This window comes from Notolabrus celidotus, chromosome 1, assembly GCF_009762535.1.
Source record: "Notolabrus celidotus isolate fNotCel1 chromosome 1, fNotCel1.pri, whole genome shotgun sequence".
NCBI lineage: Eukaryota > Metazoa > Chordata > Actinopteri > Labriformes > Labridae > Notolabrus > Notolabrus celidotus.
The window spans coordinates 38895342-38922353 of NC_048272.1; the positions used below are offsets into that span (position 1 = coordinate 38895342).

The 27012-nt window shown below is 39.5% G+C and overlaps 1 protein-coding gene across 1 annotated transcript in view; it reads right to left on the reverse strand.

Annotated features, from left to right (window-relative positions):
* The window catches only part of LOC117819604 (contactin-4-like), a 184149-nt gene that overhangs the window by 90203 nt on the left and 66934 nt on the right, over positions 1–27012 (reverse strand). The window contains exon 5 of the mRNA XM_034693060.1: positions 3720–3923. Within this exon, the coding sequence (XP_034548951.1) occupies positions 3720–3923 (204 nt within the window). The remainder of the gene's footprint in view (positions 1–3719; positions 3924–27012) is intronic.

Here is a 27012-nt window from a genome sequence, read left to right on the forward strand (position 1 = left end):
GCTGGTAGAACCGCTGCCTCGGTGCAAAAGATGTAATGACATGAGAAGAGAGGGAAGCAGGGAAGTGCCCGGGAATTGCTTGGGGAAGAAATGGATCACTGAAAGGACACAGGCTAATCACTAATCTGTCTCGGAACCTAAAAACTAGGGACACAAAACTCCTCTATATCACTGGATTGAAATGATAGCTATAATAAGTAAAATAAAATAAAAAATATATAAAACATTTTTTTTGAGGCACTCTTTTTCATTTTTAAGGTGTGTTGTAACTCAAATAAAACCACTGCAAACTTTTTTCAGCACCTTGAAAAAAAAACTCAAAACGACTGTATAAAAATATCTTGTTGGAAAGTTTCAGAACAATTCTAGAGAAATGGAAAGTGACTGATTCCCAAATGAAAGTATTAAATATTAAAACAAATAAGGTAAATATCTTTAAATTAGGGATGTAAATTCCAAGTATTCTCCTTGGTTGATCTTTGGAAATGTTAACAATCAATAATCGTTTAATCATTAAAAAAACAAAAGTTTTCCATGTCAAAAATAATGACAAATGCATTTTTTCCCCCTAAATTAAAATTTCCTTCACAACACGATGCATATTACTTACGGTATTAAACAGCTACGGATCATATTGAGGTGTTCAAAATGTTAACACGCTGAATATCAACGTGAGGAGCAGGCTTATAAATAATCTCTGTGGACGTGAGTGAAGACTCAGACTACAACATGTGGATTTACTGCAACAGGACAACTGATTGTCGTCAAACGTTGATGAAGTTTTGAGAAAGTAAGTCTGATACGTGTACGTGTTGTAGCACGTCTCTCTTTAAGAAGACAGTCAAAATCCTAAGACAGGAAAACTCTCCATTTCCATTATTGAACATAGTCAGGAAGTATAATATCTTAAACATTGAACTTTTTCAAACCTATACTGACATCTGTTTTGTTTTTAAAGTTTTAAATGGGCTTGCCCCTCCATCACTGATCAAATTTATAAAAAAAAAAAAAAAACACTGATAAATATTAGAGCACAAACAAGAGGAGACTGTGATGTACCGAGATGTAAAACCAAATTCATTCAGATGGTAGTGTCTGTCAGAGGCTCACAGTCCTGGAACAAACTACCAGCTCACATCAGGGAGCTTGAGAACTACTATACCTTTAAAAAACACTTAAACATTCAAAACAAACCGGTCATGTACGCACGAATAATCTGTTTCCTCATTTGATGCTCATGTCCGGGGGCTTTGGCCTCACCTTCCATCCTGTTTTTATAATGTCACAAACATTCTGTATGAAAAACACTATGCATCTATAAATTGTGTGATTCAACTTGTACTGTCATTTTCTTCTAACTGTTTTTTATGACATGTGCGGCTGACCTCTTGGCCAGGTCAGCCTTGTTAAAGAGACTCTGATCTCAGTGAGTTTCATCTGGTAAAATAAAGGTTTAATAATAATAAAAATGTAAAATGTGTTTGTAATTCAGTTTATGTAGAGTCCTGGTAACTGTCTTGTGACATCCTGTCATTTTAAATATTGTTGTTTTATGTTTTATGTAAGTACCTGCCTTAGAACTATGGATTCAATCTAGCTATTGTGCTAATTCTGGCATATTTACATTGAGGCATACTATTGAAATGTTGATTATTGTGCATTGTCCTAAACTCAAATTAAATGTATATTAAATTATTTATTGCACCAGGGGTATGCTATACTTCCATACTAACACCCAGCCACACTTTCTTCTTTTGTGTGTTGGTTAATTTCCCCCTTTGATAAATGCTCCATAATTTAAGCCTGTATTAACATGATAGAATCAAGTTTAAGATCTTAAATGTTTTTTGTTTGGGGATTAAGACTGATCATTGATAAATATACTGACAGCTTTTTTGCACAAGATCAGCTGTATTCAATTGGTGGGGGAAAACGTACTAAATGTCAAAAAAATTAATTTCCAGTGAAAATAAGATTTAGCTAATATACAGTAGCATATATCTTGTTCTGCATTACATTAGGTAAAGAGCATCCTTCTGGGACAGGAGCTACAATTAGATTACTTGCTGACAATGACCTTTCCTCTGGAGTGCCTTGATAAGGCCAGCCTAAAGCATCACATCCACATGTTAAAGGACATGCTGAAATTAGCAAAGAAAGAGAAAATTAACCTTTGAATTCATCTACATTCCTTACAGCTACTTCTCCTGCTTTCAAGTTCTAATAAAGCAAGTGGTGTATCATGCTTTCTGCTTTAGAACTATCCTATTAAACAGCCAGTTGGTCCCTGCACAGAGGGGAGGAGCGCACGTTATTATAATAGTTTGAATATGAGAAGCAAACAAATGAAAAGACATGTTGAAGGTGGAAGGAGGACACTTTTGTTTTGAAAAACAATGCATAATTTTGAGCCAAGGGACTTCCAAAACAATCCAGAAGGAAGAAAGAAAATAGAGTAATGTCTTTGTGAATTCTTATTTTTCCTAATTGCATGTGTTATTGCAAGTCAACTTATCACCAAGTTTATCATTTACTGAGATAAGCTACTTACAAAAGAACATTTTCATTTAATATGGGTCTTTATGCATAAAATACACACAATTTCACGCTTTTGAGACATTTACCTTTAACTTGATAATTTTGTGTTAAACCCTAATTCAACTCAGTCTAACTTAACAAGGTCTAAGGCATAGAAAAACAATGATACTATATTTTTCCCACTTTGCCCGACCCTAATGAAAAACATTTTCCTCCAGAAGAAGATAAAGTTTGCTTATGTTTACGTGTTTTGTGGAGAACTGAGGACTACTGATGTATTGAGAAAAAATGTAAAATAATTGTTGTTAAATAGAGATTTCAAATATAACTTTTATGATTCCTAAGTCTCAGTAGGAGCCAATGGCCCTGAGCTATTCTGACTACATCAAATGTGGCCCTCCTTAAAAAAAGTTTGGACACCACTGGTCTAAAGGCTGATTTATACTTCTGCGCTCCCCCTACACAGCAGGGGTTGACGCAGACACGAACACCACATACTTGTGTGTCGATGGGTTGCCTGCTCCCGGCCCCGCTATGATCTCTGTTTACTCTTCCACAGAGATTCAGAGCGTGTTATGTAAATCTACAGCTGATACATGTTACTGTTTATCATACAGACATGATTACATGAAGAATAGAGAGGAGGAGATGAAATACACAGCCGATGTGAGGCCAATGAGCGGGAAGTGCTGTAAATGAGGAAATACAATGCCGCCGAGCGGACCAATCACGGGGCTTGCGGTCCATGTTGATTCTACAGGTAGTCACATTTTGGAGGAGGTGCATGCCAGCTACGTGCGTAGGCCTCTGCGTAGGTACAGGAGCTACGGACGCAGCTACGCCGTCGATTCAATGCAGAAGTATAAATCAGGCTTAAGGCATTGCAAAAGTATCTCCCTGTAACAAACAAAGGTGATGTAATGTAATACAGATTACACATACATGTATTTTGGGATATTAATGTTCGAAAACAGGAATCATCTGTGGAATGGATTGGGCAGTTTGAAGAAAAGAATTGCATCAAGATAACCGCCCAATGACAGGACACCCTACAGAGTCAATGGTCCCCAGTAACTGTATACATCCGTGAGCTGAACAGCCAGCCGTCTGAGGTGCTGTAGTTGATATTTGTAATCATGCAAGTGGGTTAGTGGAGTCAGTGTACTCAAACCAGGGCTTACCGTCACTGCGGAGCACAAGTGGAGTGGGTGGACCCTGGACTCGGGTCTTTGTGACAGTGTTGGTCACCACACAGGTATAGTTTCCTACATCTGAGGGCTCCACTTTGGCAATGTACAGATTTCCTGTCTCCTGCGAGATGAAGCGGCGAGTATCCTGCTTCACAAAAGTTGGGTACTCATTGAAGATCCAGGAAAATACGAGCTCTGTGGAGACAAAAGGGGAAACAAAGGGTTTCAATAAACAAAGCAAAACCTTGTTTATAGGGGGACCGAAGTGAGGAGATGTGGCTGTGGGGGTGGAGGTGTGTTGTAGTAGTTGGTGGGTACTGCTAGTATAGTATTAGTTAGTGTGAGGTAAAGAGGCGGGGTTTGAACCTCCTAGCCAACAGCTATGGGTTCCCACCTGTCAGTCAAGTCCTTTTTTGAGCAAAAACTCTTAATCTTAATATCTTCTGAACCGTCGCGTTAGAAAAAAATTCACCCCTCATACAGTGTGTGCCGATAGAGAAATTAGAAATGTTTTGAGAAATGATGTAGACCCAAGCTTCTTAATGAGCCAGGCTGTAAACATGTTTATTTCTGCTGTAAAGATCATCTTCTTTGAATGGGTGTGTATGTGGTTTCTGGTGTTTCTGCAGCCAGTCTCAAGCGGATTCTCGATGAATTGCAGTTTAAACCACATCCGCATAGGCTTCATATTTTGAGACCGGAGGTTGCTGCTTGGTGTCAAGCAGTCAAAGGCTGCACTGAGCTGCACAACAGAATTCTGATGAAAAAACAAATGAGATGAGTCATTGTTCTGGAGATGTTGCAGTTCAGCTTGTTCCATGGGGGGAAATGTCCGTCTTTGAGAGTTAAAGTTTTACCTAATGTCTTGTTAAATCTAGTAAAATAACTATTTGGGGGAGCTTAATTTTCACTCTTACCACTTTAAAGTTGTCAGATGTAGAAGAGAAGAGATTTCTTCTCAAACAAACTCTTGTTCAGTGATTTTTCTGGCTGACAACTCAAGACACTGGCTGACGTGGTTTGCTGTCTCCTGCTGTGACTAGCTGAGCCAATGATGAGACAAGACAGTCACACTGGCTACAATGACAAGTTCACTGCAATCAACAGATATTTACAGATTTGTTTTTGAGACCTAATAACTTTCTTTTTCAAATGATGTTCAAAGTCAAAACTTGTTTCTGTGTATGCTGACTGTTTCTACATGTTCAGATCCTGATATGTGTGTTCAAAGAAGTCCTAATACACCGAATATATGATTTGATCTATTTCTTTCTCTCTTACTGTGTGACAGGAATAACAACACTCAGTGACTATAATCAATACCCTGTCATTTGCTCTGTCCTGCCTCTGCTATGATGATCTGACAAGCATCTGCTTCTTTTTCTTGGTTGCCGGAGTGACAACTCCCTCCTCATCTAACACATGATTGGTTGCCTGGAGTGTCATTGGCAAAGTCAGCACATTTCTAAAAAGTTCAGCTTGAAGTGCTTAGAGTAGCCAAAAAATGTCAGAGCAATCTAAAAAAAGACACTGGGTGCGGCACTTTTCACCAAGCAGGCACACGTTGAAGAATTGTCTGTCTTGTTAATGGGAGGGACTCTGGCCCTCTGAAAAATATGCTTTATTAACACAAGTAGCAAGTAAGCAAAGTGTTGCTAAAGCTAGAAAAATAGCTGCAGCTAATGTGCTATCCAAGGAGGGTGAGAATGGTTCAGAGGTCACTGTCTGCTACCACTGCTCCCTCAGAAAGCCAGAGAGAGATTTCTGCAACACACAACAGGAGCTATATCATAGACAACCACCCGTTGGGATTCCTCCTGTACACCAATCATGCCTCCTTCACCTGGCTGCTCAACTTCAAAGAACCAGAGGGTCAACTGGTCAGACGTCTCCAGAGCCAACGGGATTGAGGCATTGAGATACCACACTGAGCTGGTTGCCTCCAAGCCAACGCAGGCGTTAAATGTTATAATTGATTATTTGAATAATCGTCAAATAGATGCCAGTGGTTATTGAACAGTATTGTGGCTTGAAATGCCCATTCCTATTCATTAGGTAGGTTAGATCTAAGCAGATGGACACAAAAGCAAGATTCTGTGTCCATGGTTGATACATGGTTGATGGGTCTTTTTACAAGCAAGCTTCAATGTTTTAAACAGTCAAAAACTTACAGGAGCTGAAGAGACAAGCTGTCACAATTATAGTTGTGCAGTAAAATGTTTTGTATTTATGAGAGAGACAGTATTTACCAACATGACATCTCAACTGCTCAGACAAACCAGCCGGTGTAACTTATCACTTACAGAAAGTGGAACATCATGTTGGCAAGTACCTGTCAGACTGCTGGAATCAATAAACAGTGCTTGAGTTTAAATGTCAGCCTTTTCCCAGAGCCCCATCATTGTGTTGGAGTATTTCAAACTGAACAGAACACACATGGTGAAGCTCTGTAGAAGAGAAGTCTTTTTCTCCTTTACTTCTCAGGCTTTCAATCTTTGTTCTGATAAGCACCAACACTTAAAAAACCAAGACGTCTTAAAGATCTTCACATCTGGTTCCTACTGAAGCGTATTGCTTTCACATCAGAAAAAACAATTCTGCTCTGTTTTTCTGAATTAACGACTTAATTATGTCAAAATTATGAGATAAAGGTTCTGTTTTTCTGAATGAAAAAAAAATAAATCTGCTTTGTTTTTCTAAATTAAGGAGTTATTGGGAGGGCCTACCTGAACATCAACAGAAGCTCTAACCTGTATGCGGTTAAGATACGATAAGATAACATGATACTTTATTGATCCCCCGGGGGGGAAATTCAGTTGTTACAGCAACCCAGACATAAGTCAGTCAAAAAAGAAGTTTCACTAAGTAAAAATAAGTAAATAAAAAAAAAAAAAATAGATAAATAAAGCTAGGATACAATTTAGATATATACAATGTTACAAATGGAATTGAAATTAAATAGAAGTAATTACAGGCAGTATTAAAAAATTTCATTAGTGACAGGTTGACATGGTGTGATTATGGTTGGTAATGACAAATTAAGCAATAAATCAAAGTGGTCCGCTGCTGCTTACCTGTCGGGACTTAACTGCGGTCAAGCCAGCCTCCACTTCTGAAAAGATAGTCGAGCCAGCCTCCAGTGTATGATGATATTTTAAAAGTGAGATTAATTTAAAAATCCCAGCTTCACTGACTAATGTCAGTTCAGACCGATAGTGGAAAATGTCATGTTTTAATCCTGTTAATCACAGCTCGATCTGATGTGTCAATTAAAAAAAAAAGACACTTGAAATTTAGCATAATTGCAATGATTAGGATATTTTCAAAGTGAGATTATTTTAAAAATCCCAGTTTCCACTGACTAAGTTCAGCTCAGAAAATGTAAAATCTGTGTACCGTAATGCCTGTTCTTAACGTGCACAACAGAATACAGTGGAGGCTGGCTTGACCGCAGTTAAATCCTGTCATGTAAGCAGCAGCGGTTTAACCACATACAGGTTAGAGCTTCTGTTGATGTTCAGGTCGGCCCTCCCAATAACTCCTTAATTGAGAAAAACAGAGCAATTTTTTTTTATTCAGAAGAACAGAACACTTCTCTTGTAATTCTGAGATGATTAACTTGTTAATTGAGAAAAACAGCAGATTTTTCTAATGTGAATACAATACGCTTCAGTAGGTTCCTACATTTACATCAGTGTTGGTTTTCTGCACAGCCTTAGAAACCTCAGCTCAATCCAGTGCTCATCCACTTTGTGAAGGAGGCAGATTGAGACAGAACACTAGGTTTGTGCAGTTATCTGGTTCATTAGGCGTCTAGTACGACAGCATCAGATGATTTTAAGAAATAAATAATTATTTAATCCATTTTGAGGATTAAATAAATGGATAATTATCATGTAATCACTCTGTGATAATAATTAATGACTGAATGTTACAGTAGATTAAATTAAGTAATCATTGGACTCCATTAACCTGGTCAATAATCCAGTGTAGTGTAACACAGAGTTTAAATTAAAACAAATGCTCTGCAGGAAAAATGAGACCAATGGAGGGACTTAATGACACAGTATCATTTATGTGAGATGTATGAAACCTTTTAACATCATCTACTGGTACCAATATCATTAATCACCCACAGACGTACAGTCTATCTACCATGACTTTACAGAGCTCAGAATAGAAGCTGAGAAATGACTGCTCAGCTGCCACAGCGCTGCAGAAATAGTATCTATCTCAGTTTGGTCCTCCAAAAGCTCAAGAAATGATCATTTTAAAATGTAAATACAGCAACTGCATAAATGTGAAGTGAAAAGTTCTGTTTGTTATTCATATTTGTCACTATTCATGCCTCTTTTTACTCTTACTGTTTTGAATAGGATGCTGATTAATAATAGTCCTCTAGAGTACGGCTTTATCTTCTGAGATTTACTCCAGGATGAGTTTTGCACAATATTGACGACAGCTAATTAAAATCTGAATATGGTGCTGTAATCTGGAGCTTTGCAGACAGACTTACTGATAAGCACAAGCCACCCCTGCTGAGTGTAATCAAACCCTACCACTTGTTAACGCACTTGCAAATAAACAAAGCATTCTTGTAGGAACTCTTCCCTTTGCCCCCTCCCTACCTGCGTGGCCATTTATCACAGCGTGATCCCCAACTACTGCAGGCTGAACAGAGCAGGTACTGCAGTGTACAGGAGGGAATGGAGGCAGCTGATCAGCACCATTTGGAGCTTGGATTTAATGTTTGGCTTCTGCGTGTGGAACTGAAAACAGAGTGATGGCACAGCAGAGGTCCGTGGGGACAAGGAGACACTTCAAGGCAGGATAAGGCATGTTGTTTGTGTTTGTTTCCTCTCCAGTGCTTTTGGACTGTGGCTGCACCTGCTCTCGTTCTATGTTTAAAACCCATATGACAACATGGCACAACATGAGCTGCAGAATGCTGCAGAGAGCAAAAACATAATGAGATGCCTTACACAGCTGGCCAAACAGTCATCACAAAATCATCTAGGGCATTGATTTTATGGGTTACCATGCTCTCTGGTATAAAAACAGGACATATTCAAGACAATGCAATACAGCTGCATGGGAAACAGCACAACCATAGCTGCCATTGAATCATTAAATCATTATTTTTTATATTGTCGGACAGCAGCAGTGAAATCAGTCTGAAAACTGAAAGTTTTTTTCAATTTCAACTTGAAGTAAAGGGGTTTATAAAATCAAAATTCTGCCGCAGTCTGTGGCTTCTTTCGGTTTGCCAAAAAAACGCCTGCTATTTCCAAAACATGAACAATTGGAGCAAGGTTTTTCCCTGTCCCTGAAGTGTTCTTAGTGGTTTCCCTCTCGGTTAAAGATCAATTTGCATATGTCACAACGAATAAAGCTTCTGCACTCACAAAACGAGACCTAGGAGCATCTTCAAAGGACAGGCCTCACTGAATATTCAAGACTGAACAAGACGTGCAAGTTAAACATGCCCGTCTCCTCTGAGAGATCACACTCAGGCAGATTTGTGATAATGTAAAGACGAAGCCCTGAGACAAAGTTGGTGGGCAGTAATGCCAAAGCTGGTCTGTCGTCCTTAATGACAGCGCAGAGAGGAAAAGACTTCATCAGATAAGGGCAACTAGAGTGGACGCAGAAGCATGTATGTATGTATACCGTCAGTAAAGACCTGATCCCATGCTTTCATTTGGCACTTTGTTTATTAACAGATTCCAAGTGCTCTTTTAAAAACTATTCCTCTTTTTCACTCCATATTCTGCTTATTCATCAGTAATCCTCACTGTACAGTTTACAGTGCAGACAGTGAGCTTTCATTCAGTTTATAAAAACATTTGTACACCGTCTTCTAGAGACCTTTTAAAACCTTTCCACTTTTCAATAGATTTTATACATGTCAGACTTTTAACCTCAATTTATCTCAATATATGAGGCCAATGCAGAAGTGCTAAAAACTGCAGTTCTTCAAGCGTCCACACGAGGCTGGCTCAGGGAGTACCGGCAACCACAAACACACCCATTCAAAAAAGCCGATCTTTACAGCAGAAATAAACATGTTTACAGCCTGGTACAAAAGACGAGTGTAGTCTGGATAGCTCATTTCTTGATCGGCACACACTGTACGGGGATGAATTTTTTTGCTAATGCGGCATGAGATTACGAGTTTTCCATTATGAGAGGCACAGCTGACTTGATTGACAGGCGGGAACACTGTAGCCGTTGGCGAGGAGGCTCAAAGCCCGCCTCTTTACGTCACACTCACTCAACAGCTGTTATGTTGACTTCAACATTTACCAATATGGCTGCCGCAGACGATTGGCCTCAAAACAGCGCTTCAGAAACAGATAGGTGATGTCATGGATACTACGTCCATTATTTATACAGTCTATGGTCGCCCCACTCCGACTGTGCCACACACACACACCTTAACACACATTTAAAAAGTGCAAATTGACCATGCTCTGAGGATTTTAACACACCTATCTTTCAGCAAGAATTCAGTAGTGCAGAATTTATATAGCTGTAGGCTGCACATTAGTGATCTTTGTATACTAAAGATTGTTTGATGTGACTGAAATTAATAGTTTTGTTCTGTGTGCTTCAAACAAAAATTCCAGGTTCCTTTCACTTCAACGTAGTTTATAATGTGATAAATGTCAGTGACACATGCTTTCAGAAAGCTCACTGAATACAGAAATTACATTTTTTGTTCTTGCAAAGGGATCCTGATGTCTTGATTTTGGGTTGTGAGAAAAGATTCAGTGGCAGACCATAACCATAGTTCAGTTCCCTGTAACCATAGCAACTAAGAGAGAGAGAGAGAGAGAGAGAGAGAGAGAGAGAGAGAGAGAGAGAGAGAGAGAGAGAGAGAGAGAGTGGAGCTGCATATCCATTCTTGAGAAATGAAGATGCAGAATTGCTAAAGCTGCAGTTCCTCGAGTGTCCACTGGAGGTGGGCTCTGGAAGCACAGGAAGCCACATACACACCCATTCAAAGAAGACGATCTTTACAGCAGAAATAAACATGTTTACAGCCTGGTTCAAATATGATTTTGGTCTGAATATTTCATTTCTATGTAAGTATGTTGCATTCTCATGACAAAAAAAAATCTGCTGTTTTTCTGAATTAGCCTCAGTTGCACTCTGTGGGGATCCAGTATTTTCAGCAATTGTCTGACTGTCTCTTGAGTCACCACGTTGCCAGCTTGAATGTTTTTCAGATGCATCATCTTATATATATATATGAAGCATGTGCTCAGCTGACCCTGGAGAAATGCTGCAGATCAGAATGGGCCTTACGTCTTACGTCCTCAGGTGGATGCGCAAAGTCAACAATACCATCAATGTAACTTAAAGACGCAGTACCTCCTCATGTCTCAAACTGGATAAACTGAACAACCGGAGCATGTGTAAACTACTTCCCTGTGTGGCCTTGAGGTGATGTTGGGATTTCACTGTAGCGGTATGTCGCTAATTCAGAAAAACAAAGACGATATTTTCTTCTTATGTGAATGTGAACAAGCTTTGTACTCTGTACATAAAAGCGAGAAATCTTGCGACTTTTTCTGGTGTTAAATGGAGACTTTTGGAGACTGTTGGAAAGCATGTATCGTTCTTACTCTACTCAACGAGCAGTGGATGCTGCTGTGAGTCCCTCCTAGCTGCTTTCAGAGCAGGAGACTTTCATCCCTCTACATCCAGAATCCGAATCAGAAATATCCCAGGGGAAAATTCAGTCATTAAAGTTGCTCCTGTACACAATAAGTAAGAATATCAAATAATATTAATAGAAGAAAGTAATTAATAAGATAGAAATAGAAATACAATGAAAATAATGATAATAAAAGAATGTACAGAGGACAAAATAAGCTATGTAGAAAATGAAAACATGGTTGAAGTCACCGGAGATCAGGAAGAGGGCACTCTGGTGGTCTGTCTGAAGTCTGGCTATGGCAGCGTTGAGAACGTTTAAAATGTAAAACACACGCGCAACACTGCGTCACAGAAACACAGACATAAAGATCGAGACAGACGCTGTCAGTGCGCGCTAATAGCAGCACCTCGTCCTGCAGCTGGTTAATATGACTGCCACACAAACGGGCTGTTAACGGGACAGGTGTGTGTTTGTTTGTTTGTGTGTGTGTGTGTGCGTGTGTGTGCGTGGGGGGGGGGGTATTCGAATAATCATCGAAATGATGCAAATGTTTATCGAATAGTATTTTGGCTTGAAATGCCCATCCCCACTTCTAAGTTGTGTGCAGTGAAACAAATAAACGTAATTTTTTCATCAATCAGCCAAGTTTAACTCAGGTCCATCCATCTCAGCACAGTTTGCTCTCAAAGTTTCTAAAAGTTTACCCAGTTCTGTAAATATTGCATCATGACTTCAGAGGAAAAAGATGAGCATGTGCAGTGCATATTCCCTCCAGTAAACAGTCTTACAGGAAATGATTGTAAACGCTTTGACTCAAAGGCCTCATGTAGCTGTTCACTGTCAGTGATGTCAGCCTCATCTCCTCTCTACTTATTTCTGGTATGTGATTCATTTGCACACGATGCCGGCCCTGGCTGGCTGGCTCGTCTTCCTTCTGCTCCAGAGCAAAGTCAACACTTCTGAGGGGGTCTCTCCCTACTGCTAGAAGCAATGCATATTCATTAAGACACCAAGAACATTTGTGACAAACGCAAACAACAAAACATTATTTCAATACCAACTAACAAAACAGCCATCTGTCAGTAAGGAAATCTGTCTCCAGTTTGACTGTTTCATCAGGGTGATCTGGCATCATAGTGGATTATCAGCATTGGCAGCCTCATCCTTTGATATAAACAATAAGAGCACACTGTGACAACAATATGCATTTTTAATCAGCCGGTGTTTTGGCATGCTTTAAATTGTCCACATTTACAACTAAAGCCTGTCTTTCCTCAAGCTGTTAAATTCTGCTGCTACAGTGTCACTAACACGATGTTATATTCATGCATGGGAGCAGTTTGTGGGTCGTGTCAAACACTGCAACATGAATATTATGAAGAGGAGTGCTCATGCAGCCAAATAATGTGGTCACAGTCGTCCGAGGAGAAAAGTCCCTAAGTCAAGCGAGAAAGCAAACTCTCTATTTGGTCCTGTTGGAATGTACACTCAGTGATTCGGAGCATCTCTGAAAGGCTGCCTCTTTGCACAGACCAAAAACAAACAAACCCAAAAAGAAACCCCTCCTCACTTAAACTACTGTCATCTCGCTTTGAGCTTCTGAGTGCAGTATTCCCATATCTGCTCCAGGCTCCAAGAATCCTCTGTTGCACTGTTTCCTTTACAAGACCGGACAGGATGCACATGCTCTGCGCTCATAAGGCCTCGGGTAGGAGCGAGAGCAGACATAACACACACACCGAGAAGAAATCCACTCTTATTGGAGACACACACAAGAGACTTCTGTCTTGAGTGCGCCTTAAAGGTCTCTGCCTATTAGAAAATGGAGGTCAGCAGCATAAGGTCCACAGCTAAACACAGTAATTGTGTAGTACAAAGAGCGTGGCCGGGTCAGTCTGACAGCCCATTAATGTGCCCGGCTTTGATAAAGACAGAAAGTGACAGCCGCTCAGCTTCTCGTGCTGCAGCTGATCTTTAGTGACAGACAGGAGGGGAACTGCACTGGACTGCACATTTTGGAGGAACACATATTATAGAGCAGGCTGGGTTCTGAAATCATCTTGTGAGTAGACTCCCTTTCGTTGGAATCTGCAGATGACAATTACCATGTATGTGCAGCACGCTCTGGCGTTGGATAGAGGAGGAGTATATGGACGCTTTGTGCTCGGATCTGGACCAGCGGGGTGTCTTTCCTGTTCTCGGGCTCTTCCTCCTGTCTTTGTTGTGCTGACTGTAAGAGCAGGTAGGACCACTGGTCTTGTTTAAAAGACACACAGTTGAAGCAAAGACTGTTGACATCAGGTTAAACTCCTTCTACAAAGACCAAGGCAAGTGTTTGACTCTAGCACCTCTGCTATTTTGGGATTGAAGCTTTCTAACACAACATACACTTAGTTTCAAAAGAAGGTTTAGGTTAGGGATGTTAGGATACACTCAATCCACGATTCCATTTGAGTTCATGATACGATTCACTCACAATTCTCTAACCATTTTCAAGAAAGCTGGATTGAACTCAAAATTTAAATAACTGTTGTTTTATTTCAATTCTCAGATATGGACAGTTGCTATATATCTTTTTTCTATTATATTTCTTTGTGAACAAAGTAATCCTTTTTCATTTTTAAGGTGTTTTGTAACTCAAATAAAACCACTGCACACTTTTTTTCAGCACCTTACAAAAAAACTCAAAATGACCGTTCAAAAATAACTTGTTGGAAAATTTCAAAACAGTTCTAAAGGAATGGAAAGTGAACAATTCCCAAATGAAAGTATGAAATATTCAAACATATAAGGTAAATGGTAAAAAGTGCAGCTTATACTCCTGGTTTTGAATTTAATTTTTTTTCTTCAGGAATATCAGGGAAAGACAAAATGCTGCCGTACCTCAGACTGTAAACACAAAGGTGCATCCTGACCTGCTCAGTATTCACCTGCTGCCGCCATGTCTGTTACGCTTAACTCAACGAGTGACAAGAGAGCAGAACAAGAGACTTAATGATGTTGAACTAGCGGAATGAAATGCAGATAGCACCTTCTACTGTTAAAAAATAATATTGCAATACACATTTTGTTGACTCGATTTTAATCCACCCTTATTTGTACCGATTTTTTACCGTCTTGTGATATATCCTTACATTCCTAGTTTAGGTTACTGTAAAGCTCCTGCTGTACCCTAAGAAACAATCTGACCGTGGTGCGTTCAGTGTTTGATGCAAATAACAGCAAATACAAATAATCAATGTAAATAACAGGATCCACTCAGTTTTTATTCCACCATAAAGTCATGGATTTGAAATCTGAACTTTTGCTCTGTATCCAGTAGGTTTCCATGTTGTTAGTCTGTGATTATTCTCTAAGTGGATTCATTTATTTTCATCTTTAATCGTCATGTTTTATTGTGTGCTCTCCTCGCGGTGTACTTTCTTTCTTACAGTTAGAGAATTGTGTGAGTTTTATGTGGTACGGAATGAGTGATTTTAATAAAGGGCATGTTTTGATATTTATTTGTGTCTGTGTTGTCATTTTGAGAATGAATCAGTTTTTCAGATGAAATGAATGATAACTATTAGTGCCTCCTTCAGCAGTATCTTAAACATAATAATACATCGTTACAGCATGTAGAAACACAGGCATCTTTGGATGGGAATAATATGTCAAATAAAACATATTATCTAATTTTGCTTGTGCATCAGCAAATTAGTCCTTTATATGTAAAAATCTGGTCAAAAATCATCAAATGTGTCCAAACTTCACACAAATCATTACCTCTATGTTAAACTGTTATCCTTAGTCGACTGTATCTCACTTTATTATAGCTCCAAAGGAACACAACAGACACATGTACTACTGGGATCTCCAGATGGTATGACAATAACGTCTGGTCCCTTAAGAAAAGAGATGAGATTGCAACATGCTCTCTGCTGCAGCTCGAGCCCAGGCTGGGGCTTGCATCACTCTTTCAACAGGTAAAGCCGAGCACATTGGGACATGTGGAACAACATGAACCTCAGTGGCCCTGGGGTCCCGAGGCAGTGAAACCATGACACTGTTGTGATGCAGGTCAATAAGGAATCTTGTATTATAAGGACTTATAAATGCTCTGATAAAAAGGATCAGAGTAATGATGCAGAATCAAGAGGTTCTCTTTTTAGGCCTTGATTCTTCCTTACCGTCAAAACCTGGCAAATGTTTTATTCACAATTCACCTCAACTGGTGAGAGTAAGAGATGTTTCCTTGTAAATTTGATCACTTAGTCACTATAGCATTTTGCATGACAAACACAAGGCAATCAAGCATTCTTAATTTAAACCAACCACCTTTGTTTGGTGAAAGTAGTAAATAAAATCCCTCTAAATCAGCCTTCCTCTCTGCACAGTGGATGGGTATAAAGCCATAAAGGCAGGCCAGCAGTGCAGTGTTATGGATTTAACTTAAATCTGCAGTCCAGCGCTCTGCTAAGCAAGCTCGGCGCTTTGGTCAAAGCTGTCATGTTTTCAACAATTGTTATTTTCCCCTTGCACAGCAGGTGACAGCGAATTTCTTCTGGGATGAAATCCCCGAAGGCAGCGGCAGTTTGTGTTTATGTAGCAGCACCAGGGAGCCCGAGGACATGACGTATGTGACTGCAGGCCGTCGGGGAGGATGTAGGTGCTTACACACTGTAAACCATAAACAAAGGAATTAACTGAGTTCTATACATGTACTGTACACATCTACAGGGGGCCCTGCACCTTCAGCTCCCCCCTCTCTTAAAGACTCTTATACCACACACAGACTACACACACTTTAAATGCAACAATGGCAGCAGCTTTGTGTACTGTAAAGTTTAAGGAGCTTAAAAGGAGATTTGGAAAGCATGTCACTCACACATGTCTTCTGGGAGCTGTGTACCCGCTACACCCAGACTCCTCCATGACCTTTTCATATGTGATTAGAAACTCCAATCAACTGCGAGTGTCACAGCCTGGAAACACACTATATCTCATTTCATGCTGCAGTCATGTTGTTGGCTTCTTGTCACTGCAGTTTCTCTTCACTGTAAGGTATCCGTGCCACATTATGTCAAAACTGGGAAGCTTTGGAGAAAAGGCTCTGCGAGTTCTGCACGGCTGCGGTGACAGTAACATGTGATATTATTTCGGAGAGCTGAAGTCTCCAGACGCATGAAGAGGGGGAACATGACGGAATATGGGATTGTGAAAGGAGATTACTCATGGAGATTGAGAAATGTGTCGTCTGCTAATCAGATTAAGAGTTGAATAATCCCTGCTGCAAAATAAGAGAAAGTACTTTATATGAGTCATATACAGTATCATCAACAGAGCTAACATGTCCTTCCTCATGGTGTATGGGGAGGTTTGATTTAAGTGTGGTTCAGGCTTCATCTTCTGTGTGACTTATAAGCAAAAGGATCGAAACTAACAGTCAAATGATCAGGATATACAGGGAGTTTGTCATTTGAATAACGTCATTTTTTAAACACTGAAATAAAACTACCAGAAAACTGACACACTTGGGTGTGTTTCTCTTCTTGGACCTGATATAGTAAAGCACAATTAAAGCCACCAAGAGCACCCACCAGGGTTTGTACACTTTATTCGTGGAAAAATTCAAGTACTTTTTAAGGACCTTTAAGGTCAATTTTCAAACTTTTCAAGTACTGTAAGCAGTTGTAAATTGCATAATGTGATAGAATTTCGCTCATGGCGCCATACAATAAGGAACAATGACCGTCAGAATCACATAAGCAGACAAAATCAAAGTCTGGTAAGTTATGATAAAGATATCTTACATATTTAAATTTGCGCAAATCATGCTATTCACTTCGCCCAATTCGTATGATTCACATCGCAAGACCACTACTCGCATCTTTACATTGACTTTACATTTAATTAGTTTGCACGAATGATTTTATTCGCGTTTGGTGTGAACACACCATTAGGCATTTTTCTCTACTTTTGAATGTCTGGATTTTTTTGTGCTATAAGGCATGCAGAATCTCATAGGAATGGAGCACACCAATGTAATATACATCTTTATTTTCAGAACAACCTGGGGATCCAGAATATCTATCCTCAAATAATGTAAGATGACAACCTAAAAAGGCTTTACACCATAAATACATATGTATTTTCCCCTGTCCTAGGTATGAGTGGGCTGTCCCAGCCCACCCATATCTCTTATTGGTCTGAGACAGCCCCAGGGGTCATCTGATCACTATCCAACTATAATACTATCCAACATTGAAGTCAATCTACCAGCGGATCTCCTTAGCGACTGAACTTGGAACAGGAATTTCCTTGTGGGAATTGGGACAAGGACTGGACTATTTCTATGATCTCCTATGAGAGATGGACTTGACAGTAGAAAAAGAACACTTAATCATCAGCAAATTGTATTAGTAATGCGTTATATTACTGCCTTACAGCAAAAAGTAATACATTACTGTAACTGTGTTACTTTTGTAGTGCGTTACTCCCAACACTGACCACCTACAAGTTTCTGGCACAGTGCTTCTACATCACACATGCCTAGCCTGTAGCATAAACAGGCGGTTAGCATAAATAAATAATAAGCTAACTAACAAGTAGGGCTAACGTGGTAGCTAGTACACCTTTAAACGTACCTTTCATATGACTGGAGAGTGCAGACTCTCACAGAGCGAAAAGTCTGATCACTTTTCTGCAGACTTTGCAGCAGGCAACGCGAGGGTTTGCTCAGCCAACGTTCATTGAACTGACAGCCTCCCGGCGTGTTGGTCTACACAATGTCCTCTTGGGGGAGACGTCACGTCACACATGACAACAGACTAGCATGTCACACATGCAAGCCCAACAGGGAGAGCGGTTATTGTTTTTTTTCATTGGACTACTTTATTTCTCTCCATTTGACTGATCTGTTGAGTCAGATTTCTGTTAATCGTGAAATATATACGATTACAATTTCAAGCATTTACAAGTACTGACACCCAAAATTCAAGCATTTTTCAAACCTTGAAAACACAACATTAAAATGCAAGCATTTTCAAGTAATTCAAGCACCCATACGAACCCTGACCCACAAGGGAATCTGCACCCCTTTTATTTCACTGCCTCAGTAATGGCACCATTCACTGCTAGCGTTCCTATTCTGCTCCCCTGTCTCTCTCTGTGTGTCTGTGGTCTACATGCGGTGCATATTTCAATCCCCCCTCTCCCAGAGTCATGCACATCTACCATCAAAAGACTCATCTCTCAGTGGACATATTATAGGATAAAGGGCTCCTTACACATTCATCGCATTATCAATGTTTCAGCCTTTGCAGCAGAAGAAGTCTCAGGCCCATTGAAACGTCTATTCAAGCTTTGTGTCACGTGTGCTTTCTGGTTAGTCTCTGAGATCGACAGGATCATTACACCTGCCTGGCTATTCTTTTCACTCCCCTGTTATCCAATCAGCCAATATACCAGCTCTTATCAACCACACTCCCATCCAGCCTTCAGTCCTGCCCTTCCATACTTCACCAGCCATCAGTTCCCCTGTAACAATCTGCCGTTGCCTGCCAACCACCTCGCTTAGATTCACTCAATTAACCTTTTTTTTCATCCTTTCTAACGCTGTGTTTGTTTGCATTTTGTTTATCGTGGTCTTTCTGTGAAATAAAGCTCTTTGGAAAATCCAGAACAACACTAATTTAACACATTACATGACCAATCTGAACTCACGGCCTTTAAATTCAGATAGTCGAAAGGAAAGCCAAAGGTCTCGCCAGCAAAGGCATCGACATGTTTATAGAGTGCTGGAAGATGTTGTTAGATGATGTTATCAAGCTGGGGAAACGGTCATTAAACCAGTTGATTCTTTGTATAAACAGACCCTAGAAATACTGGACCAAAAATCCATGAAATATCATCACTGCAGGATACTGGTGAAACATCATCTTTTAGATTGTTTTCAAATTTGTGTCTTGTGTATAAGATTGTATATGGTTTGGCCCCGCCTCCACTGTGTCAGTTTGTCAACTTCCGAATATCTTAATTTAGAGATTGCTATGTTCCCCTTTGCCATACTGCCTTTGGGCAACCAGCTTTTTCTGTGAAAGACAGAAGTCAGTGGGAGGGATGGGCAATGATTTTTGAATATTTTAATATTCGTTCACTTTGTAAAAATCGGAGAGTTACATTAAATATTTTCTCATTTTAAAAATACAATTTTTCATCTTTTCCTCCGCTGCTTGGTTGTCATACTGTATTCCTGCTAGAAGGTGGCTATATGGAGCATCTTGAAGCAAACAGAAGAAGAAGAATGTTAGCTGCATTAAATAGCAAAAGTAGAAGAAAACATTTGCGACAGTAGCTGCGATTTTCTCCGTTTCTGAATCTCACACTACTACACACGTATTTTCAGGGACTGAGCATGGCTGTAAAAAATAAACACACACACGTGTTCAACGATAAAGCTGCTGTTGTTGAATTAAATGAAGCTCAAAATGTGACGTTTTTGAAAGCGCAGTCAATAAGTGTAACTTGTTGTAAAGAGCAGAGGCTGTGTTCCTGCTGGTTTCACTCCTCTGACACTCTCCACGGCTCATCATGTTCTTACAAAGAGAGACTGCAGAGTTTTTAATAACACACACCTTTTTTAATCACCAATGAAGAGCATCTCATTTCCAAACGTGTACATAGTCATTAACAAGCTGCAGCCTTTTATACACTTTGTCGTCGTCATTACGCTGCTGCACGCTTTGCACAAGTGGACTATAGTTGGGCAGAAGTTATGAATATGTTATGTATACGCCCAACATTGAAAAAAACGTCAGCGTTTTAGAGGCATTTTGATACGTTGGGAAAACGCTGTCTAAATTGTCAAGGTGTGACAGGGCCATAACAGACTTCTGTCCACGATGAACCCAGGACAGCAAGTGAGATGTTGAAATGACTTAAGACTTTGGACTAAGTTGCTGTGCTAGCAAGCTAACGGTAATGCTAGCAACTAAAGTGAATCAATCAATGTGGTTAAAATGGCCAGTTAAACTTTTGATTAATAGCTGCTGGGTTGCAGGTATTGTTGAGTTTATTGGACACATATATATGATCTCACTGCAGCAGAATCAATGAGTGCGTCCCTTCATAGAGAGTTCAGCATGCATTTAAGCACTCCACACAGCACTGTAACTTCAATGACAGCTTTAATCTACAGACACGCTGAGTGGATACAGTAGAGTCTAGATAAACCTTTGTTTATCTTTTCATCTGTTGACATCAATGTGAGGAGAAACAAAAAAGAAATGAGTCTCAATCTTGTCTCATTTCATGAAATATTCCACTTTAGGCCAGCTGATTATTTTGGCAGTGTATCTGATTATGCTAATTCTTTAAGCAAAATGGGAAATGCTACTTATTTAGTGATCCTCCTTGGATAACATTAAAGCTATATGCAGTTGAGAGACACTACCAAAAAGTAATACATTATTTACCCATGTAGAGCACTAGTTCACTTTGGTCTTCTTCTTGCAGACACTATTTATATAATCCTACAAAGATGGGGGCCGTACCTGAGAGAGTGGTTTTAAGTTACTGAATTTTAAATGATATTTCTGTTTACACTCAGATTCCATCTTAACGTTCAGAAGAAATCAGATTAAATTATATTCCTGTGATATTCATACTCCCTCAGTATTTTTATCTTGAGAAGCAACACTCTGTTGTAGCTCCCCAGGAGTACATTTATTAAAATCAGTCTTCATTAAAAAATACTACGCAAAGATCTACTGGGAAAGAGGAAGAATACATTAGTATTTACAGCAGACTGTATGCACACTAATGCATAACCTACCTAAAGACATACAAGTACACTGACACACTATATGATGTGGATTTCTAGAGTATGGAGTCTGTGTGTGCTCTCCTGCAGCACTCTAACATCCTTCCATATTCCCTGGAAATTTCTTTTTCTATCACCATCCGTACCCATTTCCCACACTCTCTTTGAAGTCCAAACGCGTCTTTCTGCATGGACGAGCCCGTGCTGCATACAGTGGGCAGGACAGCTGTCTGCCATGCATAATGTGTCCTCTGAGAGCCCCCTCTGGCAGGTGGAAACCCACCAGAGCCTTGGGCAAACACCAAGGGTCCCACCACTACGGGGAGATGTGCAAACATATGGTGTTGAATAGAGATGTGCAGAGGTTTTCCTCGAATGTGCCACCCACGTGCAGAATTTGATTAAAATGCAATGAGGTCCTTGTGAGTGAAAGAAGGTGGCTTCGCTGGTCTGACAGTAATTATTGTCTTGTTATTGGCTGTCAGGCTGCTGATGCCAGACTGAGATACATCTCCTCTATGTCAAAGGACTGTCGTGAAATATGACTGCAGATGAATAAATCTACCAGAGGTTTTCTCATGCAATGGGGTTCTTCAAACACTGAATATGCATCATCATGTTTTTTTCATGTTGTATTTCAAATACATAGTTGGGTATTCAAGGTTCGGGGCAAGGTTGCTTTGCTTCATTTTACATCCTTGAAGAAACCGGATGCAATGGGAAATTTAGCCACTTTTTCCTCTTTTCAGAAGCTGGAAATTGGTCCATCAGTGGGACATAGAAATGGCTGTCACCCACACCAGGATGGTGTAATCTATACAAACAAACCTAACAACTCAAGCTTTCATATTTATTTTCATCAATGGAAAATTGTAACTATCCATCCGCCAACCTGATGGCCTTCCATGTCTAGAGAAACACATTTCATGAATATAAATTATTTTCAGTGATCATTTTGACTGTTACTCCTCTTCCTCTAGTTTTTAGATTTCCAGACATTCTCTGAAACCATGATAATGCTGTTGGCCTTTTCATTTTGAAGTCATCCTGTTTCCATGAATGTATGTGGACACCTGCATCACTGCATAACTTCTGATAGGACAAAAAAAATGTACAATACAACCACTAACTGTGATTGATCACTGTGCTCCTGGTTTATTTCCCTATCCACCAAAGATCTGAAGTCTGGGACTTACATCCAACACACTCAAATGACTGCTGTCAGCATTAATAATCTCTTCTTATGCCCCTTTTGGCCCTGCATACGTACAACACAGCTGTGTCCCCCGCTCTGGCTGCCTCCACAGTGGAAAATAACGAAGGTGCTGTTAATCGGCACATTTGACTTTAATGGTAAATGGACTTGTACTTCTGTCTCTTTTCTACACTTTCTGACCATTCAGAGTGCTTTAACACTGCTCTTCACAGTCACACCACATTCACACACTCATATAGCAAGGGACCTTCAGTATAGCTAATCTCATTCACACACTGCACACATCGGGAGCAGTTTGGGGTTCAGTGTCTTGCCCAAGGACACTTCTGACACTCCACCACTGAACCGCAACCGCCCCTCTTTAAAAAACTACCAGACTGCTTAGTCAAAAGTGAAGTATTGTCATGACTAGGAAGTAGTCTAGTTTGTTTTGACCTTCCTCATGTTTCATGTCTTGTACTTCCTGTTTTATTTTGTAGTTTACCTTTAGTCTCTCGTTGCAGATCCCTTTACCTTCTGTCTCCTGTGTTCCCCCATTCGTGATTGCCCTAATGTGTCTCACCTGTGTCTTGTTATCCCCATGTCTTCTCTGTATTTAATCCCTGTGTGACCTCCCTCCTGTGCCAGTTAGTCTTGTCTCTTTGTTAGCGTCCCAGCATTCTTTTCTTGCTGACCTTGTGGATTTGAATTTAAAGGAATACTCTGAATCCTGGAGTCTCGCCTTTTTGGGCTCATTTCAGTGATTAAGTGTGACGTTTTTAATTCTGTTTGCATGTTTTGTCAAATGGAATCACTGATGGTTGGTTTTGTCTTTTCGTGTGATTTGACCAAAAGAAGAAAAATGACATGCATTGTCAGTAGAGGCGGCAGAATAAACAAATTTGTTTTTCATTATGGTATTGGGTTCCAACTTTGGATGCACCAATGGGGAAAATCAGGGTTGGAACCATAGACTGCGTAAATAATGGGCGTAGTATCCGTGACATCACCCATCTGTTTCTGAAGCACTGTTTCTGAAGCCGATCGTCGGCGGGTGCCATATTGGGAATGCTGAACTCAACTAAACTTCTGTGGAGCTAGTGTGAGGTAAAGAGGTGGGCTTTAGCTTCCTCACCAACAGCTGCTGTGTTCCCACCTGTCATTTAAGTCAACTGTGCTTCTATAGAAAATAAAGTCCAATAGAAAACTCATAATTGGAATATCTTCAAAACTGCTTAGTTATGAAAAAAATCACCCCCCGTACAGTGTGTGCTGATTGAGAAATGAGCTACACAGACTAAAATAATTTTTTGAACCACGCTGTAAACATGTTTATTTCTGCTGTAAAGATTATCTCTTTAAATTGGTGTGTTGAATTTTGAATTTTGAATTTTTTAAAATGTTTTGCTTGTAGACCCTCTGAATCCTTATCAAACAGTAACCATAACATGCCTTGCTGGCTGCATGTTACTGATCTTTCTCAGCTAGAGAGATGGTGTAATGCTCCTACACTGCAGACATTTTCCTACATTTAACCATGAAACAAATCAGAGTTTGTCCACCAGCTCACTTCTCCTGCCAAATAAAAATCCTCTCTTCAGAACCAGCAGTCAGGTGTACTAGCTTTCCAGAATTAAAGTGACTCGAAAAAGATAAATATAGGATGCAAGAATAAAAAGCTGACCACCGACACTGGTGCATGGCACATAACGGTCAAATGTCTGTCAACTAGAAATGTAAATTTCAAGTATTTTCCTTGATCGATCTTTGGAAATGATAACGATCAATTATCAATTAATCATAAAAACAAATGTAAGCATTTTCATGTCAAAAACAATGCAAAATGCATTTTTCCCCTGAATCAAATTTTCCCTCACGACACAATGTATATAACTGACAGTATTGAATATCTACAGATCGTATTGAGGTGTTCAAAACGTTAAACATGCTGAAAACAATGTGAGAAGCAGGTTAAAAAACAACCTCTGCAGACACACAGTCATAAAAGTGAAGGCTCAGACTCCAACAAGGGAACTGAACAGAAACATGTTTTAAACTAACAGTGTCCAGTTTTCTGTCTACTCGTTCTTATTGAGGAAAAATAAGCATGTGAACGTGGTCAGGTTTCAGCCAGGAGCACAATCGGGTCATAATCAGTCCGGCGGCGGAGACAAAAAGCGCTCATGGAGACCTGTCACTCAGCTGCAGCCCCCAGCTGAGCGTCTCCGCTGTGTGCAACACCTTCAGTCAGCTGATTCTGAAACATGCTTTAAACTTAAAACCCCTCCCTGATAGCTGAACAAAATGTAAGACCACATGATGAAACAAAAAAAAAAAACGTGTTCAAATAAGTTCTTAACAATCAATTGACATCCCTACTGTCAACAAATATCGTCTGATTCTGATGTAGAACTGATACATCGGTGCATCACAAAGTTTATAATGTGAGATAAATACTTTTGGCGTCACGTCTCCTTTACGATGATGGTGTGTCCTCCATAAAAGCCCAAACCTGAGTTTAGGCAAAGATGGCAGATGTGGTACACCCCAATTTTCTGTTGTGACAACGTTTAAAAAAAGGTTAATGTCCACCGTTTAAAAGACATTCAGAAAGGTTCAAACGTGAAAGCTTTTTTCAACATCTATTTTTGAAAGTTGATTCACGTCTTCTTTTTCTTCTTCTGTGGAAAAGTTTAAATCTACTCCTCTATCGACCTACTTCTTCACATACCACAGCCTATAGTGTGCAGTCATCTTGATGTTTGCATGAAGAATAAAATGTGTAGGGATTATGTCTTTGCAGGATTTTAACTACTCTTTGGAAAATACTTCAGAGAAATGCATCAAAATAATCATTCCCTTCCTCTTTTCAACACAAGAAAGAACAAGAGCTTGAAATTCAAAGGCAGAATTGTGTTTTCAGACACCTTGATGTTGTAGCCTTTGATCTGTTGGTGGAAAATTTGTCCAGATTTGATTTTAACCTGTTTTTAAAATTTCATCATTGAATTCCTGGCTAGTGCTCACTAAGACGCTCAGATAGGACTGGTCAAACAGAACACTCCAATAGTTATATAATATAATAAATAAGATATATTTTATTATAACCTTTATTTAACCAGGAAATGCTCATTGAGATTATATATATATATAATATATAGCAGATATACAACAAATAAAAAAGCCTGGCCCAGATTGCTTGTATTCTCTGTCTCTCCAAACATTCAAAAGCATTAAAATATGCTACAATAAACTAAAAATAAACTACCCAACATGATCAGAAAGTCAAGTTTCAAACAAACAAAGGGGGAACATTAAGAAAATATGACCGGATTTAGCAACAACACATTTGTCACACCTGGTTTCAGGTAGCAGACTCACAGCCACATCCACTAATGAAAGCTCTCTCACACACCGAGGCGTCATCAATTATAATTCAGTTCAGGAAAATAGATTATTATAAATTGTACTGCATGTGACTCATATTTGCTTCAAGCTAATTAAATATTCATTTTAATACGAGACTGCAATTTGCAGACTAATGACAAAACTTGGTGGTCAACTGAAATGCGAACTGAAATTTAAAAGCAATTACTTTGTTTTCAGCATGATGTCAAAGAGACAAATCTGTGCTTCAGACTACAGGCTGCAAGTGTTTGCTGTTTACAGGATATCAGTGGAAGAATGTATTTAGAGGTGTTATTGTCTTTCACAGACCTTCACACAGTTTTAGAACTCCTTTTGCATTAAGACTACATCAGACTTTAGCCTGAGCTTCTCTGGCATATTAGTTCCACAGCATGATTAGTAGCCTGTTTCAGGGCATGGAGGTATCATAGATATCATTATTAACATTAATATCACACACGTAGCTATGGAGCGCCCTACCTGAGGAAGTGAGATCAGTTCAATCAATAATTTGCTATAAATCACTCCTCAAAACTTACTTTTATAGAAAGGAATTTTTAGAGTAAATTTGCTGATCGGCTGTTTTAATTTGATTGTTCCTTTAGATTTTAATTAAAATAAAAATAACAATTGTGAATCTTTTTTTTATTGACTTAATTGTTTTACTCACTGTATTTTCGGCACAACCTGACTGTGTTTTCATGCACTTTTAACAGTTCAGGTCCTACACCTAATGTTTTTCCATACTTTTAATGCTATTTTAATTTGCCTGTGTTTGTGTACCCTTGGTGTAAAGTAGGGATGGGCATTTCAAGCCAAAATACTTTCTGATAATCATTGCCATCTATTCAATGATTATTCGAATAATCACCACCCACACACTCAAAAACACACACTAACACCCCATTAACAGCCTGTTTGTGTGGCAGTCTTGTTAACCAGCAGCAGGATGAGCTTTTGCTAGTAGCAGGTACTGACAGCGTCTGTTTCGATCTTTATGTCAGTGTTTCTGTGAAGCAGCGTGGCGTGTGTGTTTACATTTTACAGCCATGCTCAGTCTCTGGAAATACATGTAGCAGTGTGAGATTCAGAAACAGGAAATCGCTGCAACTTTCACTAACGTTTTCCTCTTCTTTTGCTATTTAATGCAGGTAGCATTCTTCCTCTTCTGTTACAATGCGGTTAGCAAACAGCTTTAAGACGCTCTTTAGCC